Source organism: Ursus maritimus, unplaced genomic scaffold (genome assembly GCF_017311325.1).
Source record: "Ursus maritimus isolate PB19 unplaced genomic scaffold, ASM1731132v1 scaffold_7, whole genome shotgun sequence".
Classification (NCBI taxonomy): Eukaryota; Metazoa; Chordata; class Mammalia; order Carnivora; family Ursidae; genus Ursus; species Ursus maritimus.
In genome coordinates, this window is record NW_024426885.1 from 74,797,967 (window position 1) to 74,815,532 (window position 17,566).

A 17,566-nucleotide genomic window follows, 5' to 3' on the forward strand; every position below is an offset into this window, starting at 1 on the left:
ATGTGGGTAAAGAGTTGCAGGGCATTAAACAGCCGTGCCCCTTTGTTAATGCATGGTGTGGTGCCGGTCATTGCCTACGAAGTCTAGTATTAAGGCTTTTCTCTGCCGTGACAGTTGTGTTTACCTATCACAGATTAGTGAACTTGTCCCATGTTTCCTTCTCTCTCCTATTATTTCAGATCAGCCTTGAGTGGAATTTGACAGAAGATGCTACAACAATTTTATCTCTGGAAATGGTTAGCGTCAGGAATTATCCTCGGAGCACTCTCGGCAATCTGCTTTGGCCAGTATGATGATGGTAAGTCTGCTTCTAGTCTGACTTTGAGAGTTAGCTGGGGTTTCTGTTATTAAATGCAAAATGAAACACAACACTGAAATGAATAATGCTAATTTGTGTTCATTTTTAAAGGTTAGTAGCTGTGTGCAATAATTTACCTGAATTAAAATAATCCTACAGAAGTGGCGTCTGGATGCACCTCATTTCTTAATAAGGATTGTGGTTCGGTAGAAAATCCAGAGCAAGGCCTCCCTTTGAACACTTACTCATTATCACTAAGCAAATATGTAATTGCTATGGAAAAAACAACAACAACATTCAATTCTATTTACGAACTCTTGAATAGACACAAGCAATGGTCCATATAAAGTTTAAGAATTTAAAATATATCAAAATTTCCTATGAAAAAAGATCTCTGATATATATATGATATATATATAATGTTTGAAAATTAAATATTTAAATATTTAATATATATATAATATTTTAGGTTTAATATGAGGAAGAAATGGACAAATGTGCCCACTGTAGAAAACTGAGTTTTCTTTTATTTTTCCTTTTCATTGTTTTTATCCCACATTTGTTCAGCATTCGGGGTCCCCAGCCACAGGCAAGCAGACCCTCTTCACCCTCGTTGCTCTATTATTTGGTTGCATTTAATGGCAACAAAGAATGGGATTAATATTATTTTTTTATGCTTTGCTTGGCTAAATTGAATGATCTGAAGATAGATGAATCTATTTTTCTTTACCACAAACAATATTCAAATTGCACCCATAGTAAGACATTCTTATTCCTTCATCATTAGAAAATATGACTCTTTGGAGACTTGCAGAATAATTTTCAATAGCAAAATTTTCATAAACTAATGAGCCTAATTCCTTGAAAAGTGTTACTAATTAGCACATTGCTTACTTTGTGTCTGAACTCAACGTTCGTATCATTGCCATTTCTGTCAATTGCAAATCTCCATTTAAAAAAAATTAAATGTCATAATAAATAAATAGGGTAACTGCTACTTTGAAGCAACAGTAAAAATCAATGAAACTTAGAAGAGCATGACTTTCTATTAAAACGATATATTTTCACTTTGCCCCAGGAACGGATGACAAATCTGTATTGATAGTTCTTTATGTCATAAGGCATTCTATTTTTATTCATATTTAGTGTTCACACTCAGTGGGGAAGGATTCACTGTCATTGCTCACATTAGACTGGCACACGCCCTGTACTTATCAGCAACGTAATATAGGTTATCAGAGGAAATGACTCCTGGTTTAACCTGGAATGCTATTGGTTTCCTTAATAAGTTCATTATAGCTCTTGCTCTTTCTAAATGTGCTCACATCGCCTCCGAAATAAGACCAGGTGACTGCTGGCCACCATGTCATCTACTTTCTGAAGCAGGGTGCAGCCTCACACCTGCCCCGGGGCTGCGTGCAGGAGGCCCGCCCCTGTGGGACTGCACTGGGGATGGCTCCAGTGGTCCTTGTGAGACACCTGCTCGGCCTCCTCCACCAGGGGACCCACTCGGTTCTCAGGAAGACGGAAGGGATTGGAGCTGTGGCAGAGAAGCATGAATTCTGTTTTGTACAGATCTCTTTCATTTATGTACTTTCTAGTGTCTCTTCTGTCCTGGGCTGCTCCCGTGTATCCCCATGCTAATGTCTCAGTCTGTTCCTTAGGAACCCCCCCGGCACCCCCACCCCATGTCTTCACTTCTCTCTAACCTCCCTCCATCAGGGACTCTGTGGTATCACTGTTATCCAGTTGTTCAGTGATGTGTGGCTGAAAATCGTTCTTATAGTTGCTATTTTAAAAAAAAAAAATCTGTATAAAATTGGGAGCCCATGCAATGAAGGAGTAAATCAGAACTCAGAAATATGTGGTTAACACACAAAATAGCACTAAATGGAGATATGCAGTAAGCATTTTTCAAAGCAATGTGTTTTTAACCCAAATGCTTGGGGATGCAGGTATATAAGATTAGCTGGAAGGAAGACAATGGTGATGTCATAAACATGATAGAAACCTGTGAGGAAAAGTGAGAAGTGATAAGAATACTTTGCCATAGATAATCTGCTGGTTGGACTAGACCATTATGATACTTGGCAACTGGTTGCATACATGGTTAGGAGACTTGAATAGAGAAAAATGAAGGAGAAGGAATTTAAACTACCTTAAGGCTATTAGGATAGCAGTCTGTCAGGATAAAAGTCTAGGTTTTTCTTATATGAAATAATAGGATTCTTCTGGACTTTTAATTAAGAACAGTTTCCTCTGCTTCTCCTATTTTTTTTTCTTTTAGGCATAAGGGAGTTATCCTGAAATAAAATACTCTAGCATTAACCAAATGTGTAGAACTGCTTCTAAGGGAAACATATTAGATAATTATTATTTAAAATACTTTATAACAAATTTTTTTACTTGAAAACTTTGGCTAAGTTTTGAGTCTTTTCATATTTTTCACTCAAATTGCTGGGGGAAGTTTCTAGATTCAGTAATAAAATTTGTAGACGGCCTGTTCCATAACGGACACTTTGTTTGATGACTACATCTAAGCAAGCATTAATAGTGTGAGATTGATTGTATTATATTAAATTTTAAAAGTGAAAATTTAGCTAACTGATAGAAAATAAAAGAATACGTTTTCAGTTAATGGCCTCTTTCTACCCATAGATCGCATTGGAATTGATATTCTTGATTGAGGTTTCACGCATTATGAGTCCTGACAAGTTTATTTGAATGGGAACATATGCCCTGATCCCACATTGATTGTGGGGAGTCTGGGGTGGGGGGAGGCATCATTGAGAAGCAGAGGAAGCAGGGCCATCTGCTAAATCGTGTGTGATGTGGGAGAAAAAGATCTATAAAAGATGTCTCGTTCTAACATGCTATTCACAGGGAGGTAAATAAGCGAAGTTGTGCAAAGGGTTTGTTGATTTTGTGTTGATTTTGAGTTCATGAAGGGAGAGAGGAGAGAGAGAGCAAGAATGGGACTATGATATATGGGTAATGGGTCTGTTTTATTTGATGTTGTATGATTTCCTCTGCATTTTCAAATTGTCCTTATTAAATCTATATTACTGCCATAATCAAATAGGAAAAAATCTTTGTTTAAAAAATAAACTATATTCTGTAACATTATGACTAAGTTCAAACCACAGTGTTAGAGGAGTTTTAGAAGGTATGTGTACCACTGGGTGTGTGTGTGTGTGTGTGTGTGTGCGTGCATCCATCTGTGTGTTTCTGTCTGTCTGTAGGAGAGAGAGATTCACTAAGAGAATCACACTAGGAAAGCCAGCCTGACTTTATTGAAGAAAGCGCTCTCCCTGGCTGCTCCAACATTTAGCTGGAAGCCAAACGTCTTCCGCCTTGCCTTTCAGCTATTATATAAACGAGCACACATCTGCGACGTGAAGGGAACTGCTATATACGCCCAACCAAACAGCCACATGAAGGGGCCCTGGTTAAGAGCCTGTTGAGTCACCACAGTCCCTGAGCCTGTTCCCTTATAAATAACACTCACTCTTGGAACTCAGATTTTAAGTTTCGCATAGCATCTGGTATATGGTTAATGTTCAATTAACTGTTGATCTTTATTGCTATTATTACTTCTCAACACTTATAAATCATTGTACTTCTTTTTATAAACTTACATATTTATTTATAATGGAGTACTTTGTGCCTCCGTACTTGTATAAATGTTCTTTTTTTTTATGTCTCTCCAAATTTACCAAACACCTTGAACACTTCGTTAAATTACACTTCATTCTGAGGAGTATTACTGTATTCCCTGAGAGAGCTTCCTGATTCACATGAAACGGGGTGAAGTTTAAGGAGCATTTCCAGGTTCATTTTCATGCTTGTTGTTACGGAATCTATGGAAGGTCAGGGAAGGGATACGCATGCCAGTCAGTTGAGAGTGTGACCATCTAAGGTCTGAGGCCAAGGCTGGAAACTGTTTTTATCGGTGACGTTGGCTGATGCTAAATAACTTTAGAGAAGAATGGCCTATAAATTACAATGCTGATAATAGAATCATAAGGGGATTCTATTAAATGAGCTTAGACACTTGGGTTTCCAAGTAAGGTGGGTCCCCACTTGAGGTGCCATATGGAGAGGAGAGTTGGTTCAGTAAACAGAACAGCTGTGCGAGAGCAGTGGGATGGTCATAATGGCTCCTATTCGCAGGCTTTTCCAGACTGTCATGAGGGCATTACTATAGGGCTCTCCCTCCCTCACCAGCTGCAGTGGGACCCTCACTGCCTCCCGGGATCATGCTGGACATGTCTCAAAAATCCCGTATCCTCTGAGTATGCTATTCCTAAGTGTAATACACGTGATCTTCTTCCTGACAACATTACCTTTCTCTGGACATAGTATCGTGCAACAGTTTCTCTTGAGTCTCCTTCGGTATAATCAAATTAAATTAAACATGATCATTGAAGACTGTAAGTAATTTTTGATGAGCTGTGTTGTCTGTGAAACATCTTCATCCCTCATTTAAATTTGATTTCCTAAGGCAGCGTTCATAGACACTGAGCAAGTACGTGTGCACACACACGTATCTACTGTATACATAAATAATATACATTTTAGACAAAAATCATATGCTAGCATGTATTGTTATGCAACTTTGTATTTCTATATGTTATAAACATGTTTCTTTGTTAAGAAACTTGTTTGCCCCTGTAATTTATTCCATCTGACAGAGTCTATTTTCATTCTGAGACAAAAGCTTAGCTGTGTCCTCTCTTTAGGTTATACCCACACCTGCATTTCTTGTCTCCTCTTTTCTGTCGGTAAACATATGGGTACTTGTTAAACACTCCCCCGGGGACTTTGTTTTAGAGTAAAGGTTTGAAAAACATACACCTTTTTACGTAGTTTGTTTCAGCAAGAATTTCCCAGTAAGTAAATTCACATATAAACTCTAAGCTCTGACCTTGTGCCTAGAAGGATTACTTCTTTGGCTTTTGTATACACTAGTAATCGGCTCACTTAAAGCCCATCTGTATACTCTGAAAGGCCAGAGAGTTAAAGAGCCCGGGGTGGGGGGGAAACTCTGATAAGCAGAAGACCAATTATTGTACTTAGAAGATTCTCTTTCCAGGGCGCCTGCGTGGCACAGTGGTTAAGCGTCTGCCTTCAGCTCAGAGCGTGATCCCGGCGTTATGGGATCGAGCCCCACGGCAGGCTCCTCCACTATGAGCCTGCTTCTTCCTCTCCCACTCCCCCTGCTTGTGTTCCCTCTCTCGCTGGCTGTCTCTATCTCTGTCGAATAAATAAATAAAAATCTTAAAAAAAAAAAAAAAGATTCTCTTTCTGCTCACCTGTACACGCTTAGGCTCTCGCTGTCTCTCTAATACACACACACGTTATTTCCAAGATAACTTGGAATAGCTAAGTATTGATACTTTGGACATCTCCATTTGTCCTGTGAAGATAGGGAAAAGTAGGGAAAGGTCTAATTCAGCATCCAATCACTGCAGACAAAACTAATGATAAGTGGTAATGTGGATGCTTCCCCGTGGGGTTCTAACAACCACTGGAAAATAAAACACTCATATCCTAATTGCATGAAAGACAGAACTCATCTTAAATATTCTTAATAGACATTGAAATTGAGCAAAAATGTCATCGTAATCTTGTGCAGCTCTGAGTCATCAGTGACAGATAGAGCTCATGATAGAGTGGCTTTTCTTAGTTGGGTCTTTTCCTGCCGAATCTCTACCACCACTTCTCTACCGATTCCCTTAAGCTCTGCAATTTGCTTTTTCTCACAACTCTACTAAAACTGTACTCTCTAAAGCCTCCAATGACCACTTTCTTGGACAAATCCTATAATTTTCTAGCATTTCAGCAGGCAGCCCTATTGATCCGCCTTCCTTGCAACTTTGTTTTTCTCGGAGGTTCTTTGTACTGACTTTTTCTGATTATCTACATATCAGACTCATCCATCTTTCTGGTGAATATTCTACCTCTTCCTTTTTGGTGATTTTGAAAGTGTCTCACTCTTGTTTATATTTCCATAAGGAGCTATATTGTTTAATAAATTAATTTTGATATTTGTGGTCATTTTCTATGCCACTTCCCTTGCACAGAGTACTCAACTCCCTTCACACCCTCTGCACATATGGTCACTTTGGCTGTGGTCCACATATTCGGATTCATTTATTTAGTTAATATTTTATTGCATATCAACTCTAGGAAAGACACTAGGGCATCAAAAATGAGGCAGTCTTGGGGCACCTGGGTGGCTCAGTTGGTTAAGCATCTGCCTTCAGCTCAGGTCGTGATCTCAGAATCCTGGGATGAGCCTCGCATCTGGCTCTGCACTCAGCGGGGTGTCTGCTTGTCCCTCTCCCTCTGCCCCCCTCTCTTAGATAGATAGATAGATAGATAGATAGATAGATAAAATCTTTAAAAAATCAAGGCCGTCTCTTTGTCCAAACATAATAATGACAGAGATAGTCAATGGACAACATGATCTATATACTAATAGAATTATGTGCAGTGTCTTTGTTTTGGGAGAATACTGATGGAAATTTGCTGAAGAATTTGGCGTAGACATAGTAAGAAACTGTGTGCAGGGCGGAGTTTGAGTTTTCAACTTGAGGAACTTAAGAACCATAGGTAATTTCTGAAAATGGTGTAGAACCCTGAGCTGGTGTTCTGGTTTTCAGATGTGTGCGGGTATCTCCACACAACACCGAGGATCGAGCATGTTGTTTCGTGACCTCATTCAGGAAATGTTAGGTGTTCATGTTTCCGGAGGTAACAAAACAACGTGTGCTTGTTTGTGATCATTGTCGACCCTGGGCTCATCTGTAAGCTCACCCCGTTCATGGGGCTCCAGCTGACCATATCTGCGGTCTCTTTGTTTTGTGTGTGTGTGTGTGAGAGAGACAGGCAGACAGAGACAAAAAGAGACAGAGAAAGGGAGAGACACCCCTGGAAGCTATTTCTGTATTGTTTATAGTACCCAGTTTTTGCAACTGATTGCATCCCGTGCCTTCTCAGACACTATTCAGAAGTGTTCCTACAGACTGTATTCTCATCATTCCTTCTTGTTCAACAAGTTCTTTGAAATCAGGAATCATATCAATATTTATCTTATGTGTTAACAACGTCTCTTAACAATAACCACTAACATTTATTTAGCATTTACTTCCTCCATATACATTGTATTATTTAGTTTAAGTTTCATGAGAACTCCATGAGGTCCTAGAGATGATATGAACAACCACGTAGCCTTTCTCTGCTGTTCTGTCCTGGCCAGGTCAAGAGGCTGTAGCAACACAGAGAGGTGAACTTGCTTTCCCAGTGTGATATAACTAGGAGGTGACAAATCCCAAAGCAGACCTTTACCTCAGCTCCATGTACAATCACCATCCGTTGGGCTATTTTATTATGACATCAGAATCTAATCTCCCCTCTCCCCCAGATTTTACTCAAATTCTGTTTATTCCTCGATACTAACTTATCCATTATTCTTTGATGTTGTTACTAATGACATGCAATTAAAATTAAACGTAGAGAGTTTAGTCAAAGGGTGCAAACTTCGAGGTACAGAGGAATAAGTTCTGGGAATCTAATATACAATATGGTTATGATCGTTACTGATACTGCAGTGTGTACTTGAAATTCACTGAGAGTAGATACTATGTGGTCTCACCACAGCAAAATAAAGAAATACATGCCTCAATCCATAAATACACACCAAGTAAATACATAAATACATAAATAAGATAACCATGCAGGATGATGGCTGTGTTAATTTGGTTGACTATGGTAATCATTTTGTAATGTGTGAGTATCCAGACACCGCATTGTGCACCTTACATAGGTACAATTTTTGTCAATTATACCTCAATTGAGCTGAAAAAATAATACCTCTCTTCCCCTTTTATATTCCAACACATCATACAATGTTTGTGCTATGTTGAGATTATAAATTGTTGAAGACAGAGACTGTCTCATTTACTTTCCTCAGCCCTTGGCAGAATGACCCAATTATTGAGATAAGTAAACATTGAAATTAAAAATATATATAATAGATGAAATGTCTCTTTCAACAGTGTAGGGCAAGTTGGTGAGGTTTGAGAATAGCAACTAGAGTTCAAACAGCAGTTCAGAGACATACTTAGTGAGTGTTTGATTTATATGGCATTGCTCAACGTTGATGCAGGGACAAAAGCAATCAATAAATACCCGTGGTAGGGAGATGCTGCACACAGCTAGTTTGTTTGTTTTTGTTTTTGTTTTTGTTTTGTTTTGCATCCTGTTGGGAAAACAGTTTAGGTAAGCTGTGTGTGTATATATGTGTGATTTTTGAGAGATTCAGCTGGCATTTACCTTGTCATAGTGTGTATTTGAGCAAAGTCCATGGAAAGTTCAAACTGAACCCATCCTTCCGGTGTGGTTGCTGCCTTTCTTTTCTCTGATTCTCAGCTGCCCTTCTGGGCATTTGTTCACAACATTGGCGGATAACAGGGCAGTGTCGATTCCTGGATCAGTAGCCCAACTCATGTCACTAATCTTTCCTGCTCGTGTAAGACCTTCTACTGCCCCTCAGGGCCACTCAATTAGACTGTTCAGTGATGACTGTCCAGATACTCTGAGTTTATTAAGTGTCTCTGTTGAACACTTGGAATACTGATGAGCGCTCTTCGGACTGAGCCTGAGACTGGGTGTGAAAAAGGCCATACTAATGCCATTATCCACACTGGTTGGGACTGTATCCAGCACTGGGCCATGGCTGTTCTGCTGGGTACATGGGATGCACTTCTAATGATATCCCCGCAGGGAAAAGAACACAGCATTTAAAAGAAATATTAAAAATGTGTTATGTTCATTAATTTCATTCAACCATTCATCTCTTCAGAGACAGCGAGCATATACAACATCTATTACATGCACATCAGATTTCTAATAATCACAGCTAAGTGATTTCTGACGGCCAGACAACTTATCCATACTACACAGTCTTCTCACATTGCTTATTTGCATATAACACACATGATATATGTATATATGTATATATACTTTTAAATAAGATGGCAGTGCTATGGAAAAATAGAATCTCTAGGAAGAGCCAGATTTTAGTAGAGCAAAAAGGAAAAAAGGAATGTTTAGCCAAGTATATATTCTCTTATTCAATTTATTTAATCTTCAGTAAAATCTCATGAGATAAATTCTATTATTCCTATTTTCCAGATGAGGAAATTGAAGCTTTATGGAAAGCAAGCTATCTTGTCCGATCATGGGGCTCCTACATCTAAGGACCATGATCCTACTTCAGGCAGCATGGCTCAAGCTGGCACAGTCTTAACTATTATATTTCATACTGTTAGGACAGAGTGCTACAGGACTCAAGAAAGTTGAGTAATATAGACCCTGATCCATGGAATGTGGGAGAATCATGGCATCATGATCAATCCCTATTGTCCATTTATTCACTCTTTATGTATTAACATTTCTGGTGTGCCAGATTCGTACTAAGTTCGGGGGATGCAAATATCAATAAGGTACATTTTTTGACCTCATGAATGCTATAGCCTAGTTCATATGAAGTATCAGTACAAAGAACAAACAGATTACAAGTATAAATCAAGATACTGTATGTTGTGAAGGGTGGGAGTGAAAAGGACAGCATATTTGGAAGTGTGTCAAAGTCTGTGTCAGCTGTAGTTGGTCCTAGAAAGATTTTTTTTTATTTTTTATTATGTTAGTCACCATACAGTACATCCTTAATTTTTGATGTAGTGTTCCATGATTCATTGTTAGTGCTAGAAAGATTTTTAGGATGAGATAGTTTTGCGTTACTTGGAAAACAAATGACAAGCTCCATTAGATTCAAACCTGATACATTATATGTCATGTGTGCTGTCCAAGCAAAGGGGAACATGGGAGGAGTAACAGCTGATACCCATTAGTGCTGTGTGGAGATGGAAGATTGTCTGTGGCACTGTGGTTGACACATGAGCTTGGGAGTCAGACAGACCTTCAATTCTTGGCACAATCGTTGTATGCATTTGATGAGTGATGTAACCTCACTAAGACTCAGATCTCTGTCCATTATACAAGGGTAATGGCAGCTCTGCTTAGACTGCTGGTAGGTTTGACTGATGTTATGTATGCGAACTCCTTACTATGCTTCCCAGCATTTGGGCAGTGATTATGTATATATTACAATATGTTGTAATAATTATTACCATTTTCAAATTAAAGTAAGGTAGACTTCATGTTTCCTCATCATTATTCAGTATTTATTAGGTTCCCTTTACCTGAAAACATTTATACACACACACACGCACACACACACACAACCACCTGCTACATCTTAAATGGACCACACCTTCCTTAGAAAGATCATATACCTTCTCCATACTTCTTTCTGGGTACTATACTTCTCTGTAGGGTTTTCTGCTCATAGAGCCTGTGAATTTCTTAGCTGCACTTATTACGGCATAGAAGAGAAACTCAGTAAGCATTGGGTTATCTGTATCTTTTCCGTATTTTTCTCTTATTTTCTCTACTTCCTTCAACTCTGTCAATTTTGATTAGTTTCTTTTTATATACAGGAACTTCCTTTAGTTCCTTCTTCCTACTCTTTCTTCACTCACTTGAGATGGTGCTCCTATCACTTTCTTCTTTGCATTTTGTTTCCTACATTCTCCCAACCTTCTCTTCCATCCTTATTTGTTCTCTTTCTTGCTTCTTTGTCTTCTGTCTCTCTCTCTCCCCTCCCCCTCCCTCTCCCTCACCTTCCCTCTCCCTCCCTCTAGCTTCCCCCACCCCCAGCACTTGCTCTATTGTGACCTTTCTCCCTCCCTTTAGATAATTTAAACTCCAGAAAGTACAAGAACTTTCTTGGCTTCAGTCGCTTCATGTTTCTAACAGTTTGGTCTACATTAAAAAGATAATCTTAACTGGACGTTCAATCTCATTTGGTGCAGGAAGGAATTAGGATAGCATTTTAGAGAAGAAGAAAAAAAAAAAATTCCCAGAGCTCACACACACTGCAATACCTCTAAAGTTTCCTTCTATTATCAGATGAGCACTTTAGAGGAGATGCCATTGGATTTCATTTCCAATGATAATGAAGTTTGAAAACATTTTCACTCTAATCTCTAAATTCATAAGACTTAAATTCAAACTAAGACCTTTGCCAAATAGCATTTGTGAAATTATCAATTCCATGGGAGTTTATTTAAATATGTAAACTGAGATATATCCTCAGGAAAAAAAAAAAAAAACACTAGCAGGACTACTGCCCAATGAACCCCAAGACTGGCCCTGAGCCCATGCAGGCTGTCAGCACTGGTCACTGAGAGCTCCCAGGCTCCATCTAAGCTGACAGCAGAAGTCTCTTTTCTCACCCTGTTTCAGTGTGGCTTTGGGAGCAGATCTGCACAAGCATGACATTTGAAGCCAATCATGATGTATTTCTCTTTGTCGTATAATATTAATAGCCTCATTCCACAGCATACACAAAAAGACACAGAGAGACTAATTCATGTAATCAAATCATATGAAAATCAGCTTCTAGTTACAGAAAAGTCTTCAGGAGTTTTCCAAGAGCTGTGCTCATGCTGATGTTAAAAGACACATCAAACAAACAGCCTTGTAAAGAAACTCTTTAATTCTGAATTTTCTACTAGTCGATCCCATCACTAGAGATTACTGCAAGTAACAACTGGCCAATGATGGTATTGCTAGTAAGAATAACTAGAAACTGGGGTGCCTGGGTGCCTCAGTGGGTGAAGCATCCAACTCTTGGTTTTGTGATCTCCTGGTCATGGTTCAAGCCCCCATCAGGCTCTGTGGGGAGTTCACTTGAAGATTATCTCCCTCTGCCCCTCCTGGCACACACTCTTTCTCTGTCTCTCAAATAAATAAATAAATTTTGAAACTAGAAACTTATGAGAAAGCACTTCAAAAAGAGAAGAGGTTCAACCACATCCCCCCAAGGCAGGGAAGTGTCAAATAGTAGTACTCCTTGTTGACCTTGCACAATGCAGTGTGATATGAAATACTGCAGTTTAAGATTGTTGACACGTTTTGGTAGAGTAAACAAATAATGAATAGATTTTTTAAAAAATCAATGACTTAGAATATGAAAAGCATGTTCAGTAGGCTTTAGAAACAACCGAATCTCATTCAGAATTTTATGCTTATGTGATTCTTACACTGTATCTTGTTTCTTCAATTTTTTTTCTTAGTTCAAGTTTAATAGAAACAATGAAAGATCAAAAGTGGTGCCCCACTACTGTACAGCTCAGTCGGCCTGCCCTGGAGCACCTCAGGCCGTTCACTCCAGAGGACGAAAGGCTGGCCTCCCCAGCCCCTGCAGAAGGCCTGTCCCATCCCATACCACATCTGCAATGAGTCTAAAGTCTTATGTTTTAAGATGACAATAGTACCAAAGAGATTTTTCACGGCTGCCCACAGCAGCTCGGCCCTAAACTAGCCCAGTGCTCACTTCTGCTTAGAGAAATATTCTCTGCTCTTCTGGACAGCATACTTGATGTTATCACTGCCACACTTCCCCATGCTTGTCAGTAAACTCAACTAGTCTGAGTCTCATCCACAGAGTAGCCAACAGCGAGGTCTTCATAGTGATCTGTTGAAGGATGCCTTTTATCATCAATGGTAAAGATACACAAGATCCTTTCATTAGCCTTAAAGCCTCCATAGTCCTGAGTGATGGTACATTTGGGGTGTGATACCACCAGTTCACAGGTCCCAGTCCTGCTTGTTTCTTGGATATGTTGACCCACACCAGGTGATGGAAATGAGAATCTACAGAAGCACCAATCCCTTGACACTTGAGTTTCTTAAATTCTTCTGCCCTATCACTGGAAGCAATGGTCTCTATGGGGTACACAAAGATGAAGTCAGAACCCAGCATATTTTCCTTTGTAGTCAGAGAGGCTGATGTCTTTGAACTGGTCATCTGGCATAACAGTCTTGGCTTTGAAGTTGGGGGCAGGGTGCCCAATTTTGGCATTTCCTGAAGACATCTTTCTATTGGCAGATCTGAGACAGAACACACCAAAGACTAGTCAGGAAAAAGACCCCCACACCCATATTTTAAACGGAATTTTTTGGAACTATATCAAATTGCAAAGACATATTGCTCTAATGGGGGAAAAAGTCTACATACCTACTTACCTATATGTATATACATACATAATTCACTTTCTTGAATGAAAGATGTATAGGAGCAATTGAATTTCAAAAGTATGCACAAAGGGAAAATTATATTCTAACTTCAGAGAATCTCAAAATAGACTCTCTTTTCTTAATGCTGTATGTGTGACAAGTTTGGCAACACATTCATTTGAATATATTAGCAAATTATACTGATCAATTGGATTCTATTGTAGAGTTCATTATATAAAACTAGAAAAAAAGGAAATATCTTTACTGGTATTTCTGAAATATATTTCTTAAGTATGTTTGTGAACATTCTTTCAGGTTTGAGATTTGAAAATCATTTTGAACAGGTTTGATATAAAAAGTTATTGAAGAGGTGCTCTTAAGATAAATGAAAAGAAAAAAAAATATGTCAGAATAGGTTTATCAAACTTTATCACCATTCCTTCACATTGGAAGTTTACAACAGATATTTACAATGAATAAACTTTGGTCAAAGTCAGTTTAGTAAAGACTGATACTTTTATAGAAAATATATTTTGGGTACTTACTGCCAAATATTCATTTTTGGCTTTTTGTTTAGTTTCACTGGGTTTTTTTTTCTTAAATATAAGGGAATAAGCACATGTGAAATGAACTGCCGCCTCTAAACTGAGCCATTATGATTATTCTGGTTTAGGACATAATCATAACTGCTTCAGTCAGGGAAATGAATTCTCTATGAATCACTGCATCTCTAAGAGTGAATATTTTTTCCATAATTCATTAAATATCTGCTAGTGCCTATGTAATACATCTGAGGTACTAATCACTTTCATCACTATTCATTTATTTATTTACCCATTCAACATACTTTTATAGGATTGCTGCTATATGCCAGGTCCTATAAAATGTGTTGGGGCAAGGAATTCATTCCAGATGGAGGGAATAATATGTAAGGCCCCACTATCAGAAGTAAGTGCAGTATGTGAAGAGTCTGAATGAAGACAATGTAAATCAAATGCTAATGAAACGGAGGAAATATGCAGGGAGCAAGCTTTATTGATGGTAGTAGTGATAATTTTAGTTTTAATGGTAAGTGAAGCCATTGGAGTTTTAAAAGTAAGAACAGGAGTGAAAGGGAAGGTGTGACAACATGATCCCATTTGTTCTTAGACAGATCGCTAGATCTAGTGAGAAGAATGGATTCCCATAAGGACTGATAGAGAAAAATAACACCATAGGCAAGATACACATCTATGGCGTAGTCCGAGAAGGAGATGGTGATGGTTTAAACCATGAGAGCATGAGGTTGGTTGGGGAAGAAAACTAGATATAGAAACTGGTGGAGAGATTGAAAAAATATATATAAATACACACACACACACACACACACACACACATATATGATGTGTGGTTTATTAAAAAGCAGGAGGGAGGGGAGTAAAGGGAGGCAAAGCTGGCATAAGTAGTCCCAAGAGCAGGGCCATTCACTGACACAGAAACCTTAAAAGGACCACAGTTAGAAGGGAGATCATGAGTTTAGTCATGGGCAAATTGAGTTTGAAAGAGAAAACAGTTGATTCAGAATGTTAAATAATGTTAAATAAATTAACCAAAATTTTTGCAACCAAAATAATAAGTAATCTTCAGTGCTTTGCCATGATTTTTCTAAAAAATCACCAGTGTTGTAAAAACTTATCAATTTTTACAATTATTCTGATTTTGTTTCTTGTTGAAAGAAAAATATGTTTAATTTTGATTACTCTCTGGATCCTTCACTCAATGTTGTATACAATTTAATGAATTGCTTTTCTTTATAGGAATGCCCAATATACTATTGATAAGGTAACAATTGTGTATTTAATTGTAAGATAACAGTTTTATATTGGATAGTCTTACAAAGAATAATAAACATAATTTTTCTCTCACAAAAGAAAAGGATTGATATTTTCTGTTTATTTGTTAAAATAATCATTTAAAGTCAAAACGATAGAGAAATAATGGAACGTCAATCTAGCATCCTAGGATGCAGAATTTTTCTCTAAAAATTTAGAGTTTTTAGGCCTTTTACTTCCCTTTTGATATTATAAAATGAGCAAATTTAGATCCTGCTTAAAGAAATACCTTTTAACTCTTAACCCATTGACCAAATAAGATTTTAAGAATCTAGGACTAAAGAATATATGTATTCATTCTCATAAACTCATTCTTTAAAGTCACATCTGTCTGAATTTCTATACATCATATTACAAATTATGGAAATTGAAAACAATTTTAAATTTTGTGGAGGTTGCATTATATGAAACAAAAATTGAATTTATAATTTATTTATAAATGCACATATATGCAAATTTTTAAAATTCAATGTAAGGAAAATGATCATGCATTATTTTCCACACCCATGTGTAATTCAATATGAAAGTATCAAATATGACTATTAATTTTGAAAGATTAAAAGTATACTCCCTAACAGTATTTGTCCTCCTCAAAGGACACAAGGGATAAAGGACAGCAGGCCTTCTGTTATAGGGATACATGTATGAAGAACAGAAGCTGGGTGCCATCCTAATCCTATTAGTCATCTCTTCTCTTTTTTTCTCTACTGTTCCTGTCTGGGTAAATTTTGACTTGAGAACATTAGGATTTTAATTATTAATAACACCCTTTCTTGAAGGTAACCAAATATACTCTGGCTATATTAACACTGTGCAGAGATTCCTGGGACAGATTCCTTTCCCCACATTCCAAATTTGAGTTTTGAAAGAATAATCTTACTTATAAATCTGTTGGTTATTTGGTACACTGTAGCCTCCTTTTCCGAACATACTCATTAGATTGTACTCAAAATATAAGGGTGAAATGCATAGTTTGTCACTGAATTTGGTGCCCCAGCCTAGTCTCATAAATGTATGTCTAAAACATACAGTCATAAGAAGCTGAAAATAGTGTGTGTGTGTGTGTGTGTGTGTGTGTGACATCCTGAATCCCCAGTTTAAGTAGTTCTATGGTGTTGTGCAAGTTACAAAGTGTGACACAGTGGGAATGGAATAGTCCCCCTATTTCCATGAAGAACTAGAGTGATGTCAGCATATTAAGCACTTCTGTGAATAAAATATCACTTTTTAAAAAATTTAAATTCCATTAAGTTAACGTATAGTGTATTATTAGTTTCAGGTGTAGAATTTAGTGATTTATCAGTTGCATATAATACCCAGCGCTCATTGCATCATGTGCCCTCCCTTATGCCCATCACCCAGTTACCGCATCCCCCCCCCCACCGCCCCCCCCCCAGCAGCTTTCAGTTTGTTTCCTAGAGTTCAACATTTCCTATGGTTTGCCTGCCTCTCTGTTTTTATCTTATTTTTCCTTCCCTTCCCCTATGTTCATCTGTTTTGTTTCTTAAGTTTAGTATATGAGTGAAATCATATATTTGTCTTTCTCTGACTGACTTATTTTGCTTAGCATAATACCCTCTAGTTCCATCCATGTCATTGCAAATGACAGGATTTCCTTCATCTTGATGGCTGAGTAATATTCCATTGTCTATATATACCACATCTTCTTTATCCCTTCATTTGTCAGTGGCCATCTGGGCTTTTTCCATAGTTTGGATATTGTGGACAATGCTGCTATAAACATTGGGGTGCAGGTGCCCCTTCGGCTCACTATATTTGTATCCTTTGGATAAATACCCAGCAATTGCTGGGTCACAGGGTAGCTTTATTTTCAACTTTTTGAGGAACCTCCATACTGTTTTCCACAGTGGCCGTACCAGTTTGCATTCCCACCAACAGTATAAGAGGCTTCCCCTTTCTTCACATCCTCACCAACATGTTGTTTCCTGAGTCATTAATTTTAGCCATTCTGACAGGTGAGAAGTGGTATCTCATTGTGGTTTTGATTTGTATTTCCCTGATGATGAGTGATGTTGAACATTTTTTCATGTGTCTGTTGGCCATCTGGATGTCTTCTTTGGAGAAATGTCTGTTCATGTCTTCTGCCCATTTCTTGACTGGATTTTTAGTTTGTTTGTTGGGTGTTGAGTTTGATAAGTTCTTTACAGATTTTGGATACTAGCCCTTTATCTGATATGTCATTTGTGAATATCTCCTCCCCTAAAATATCACATTGACGCTTGAA

The 17,566-nt window shown here is 38.0% G+C and overlaps 1 protein-coding gene and 1 pseudogene across 15 annotated transcripts in view; one reads left to right on the forward strand and one right to left on the reverse strand.

Annotated features, from left to right (window-relative positions):
• The first annotated feature begins 207 nt into the window (after window positions 1-207).
• Window positions 208-17,566, forward strand: part of PCDH15 (protocadherin related 15) — a 768,547-nt gene continuing 751,188 nt past the window's right edge. For all 15 annotated transcript variants that reach the window (XM_040624601.1, XM_040624600.1, XM_040624598.1 and 12 more), the window contains exon 1: window positions 208-298. In XM_040624601.1, coding sequence (XP_040480535.1) covers window positions 208-298 — 91 coding nt within the window. The remainder of the gene's footprint in view (window positions 299-17,566) is intronic.
• LOC103661907 lies at window positions 12,764-13,308 on the reverse strand (annotated as a pseudogene).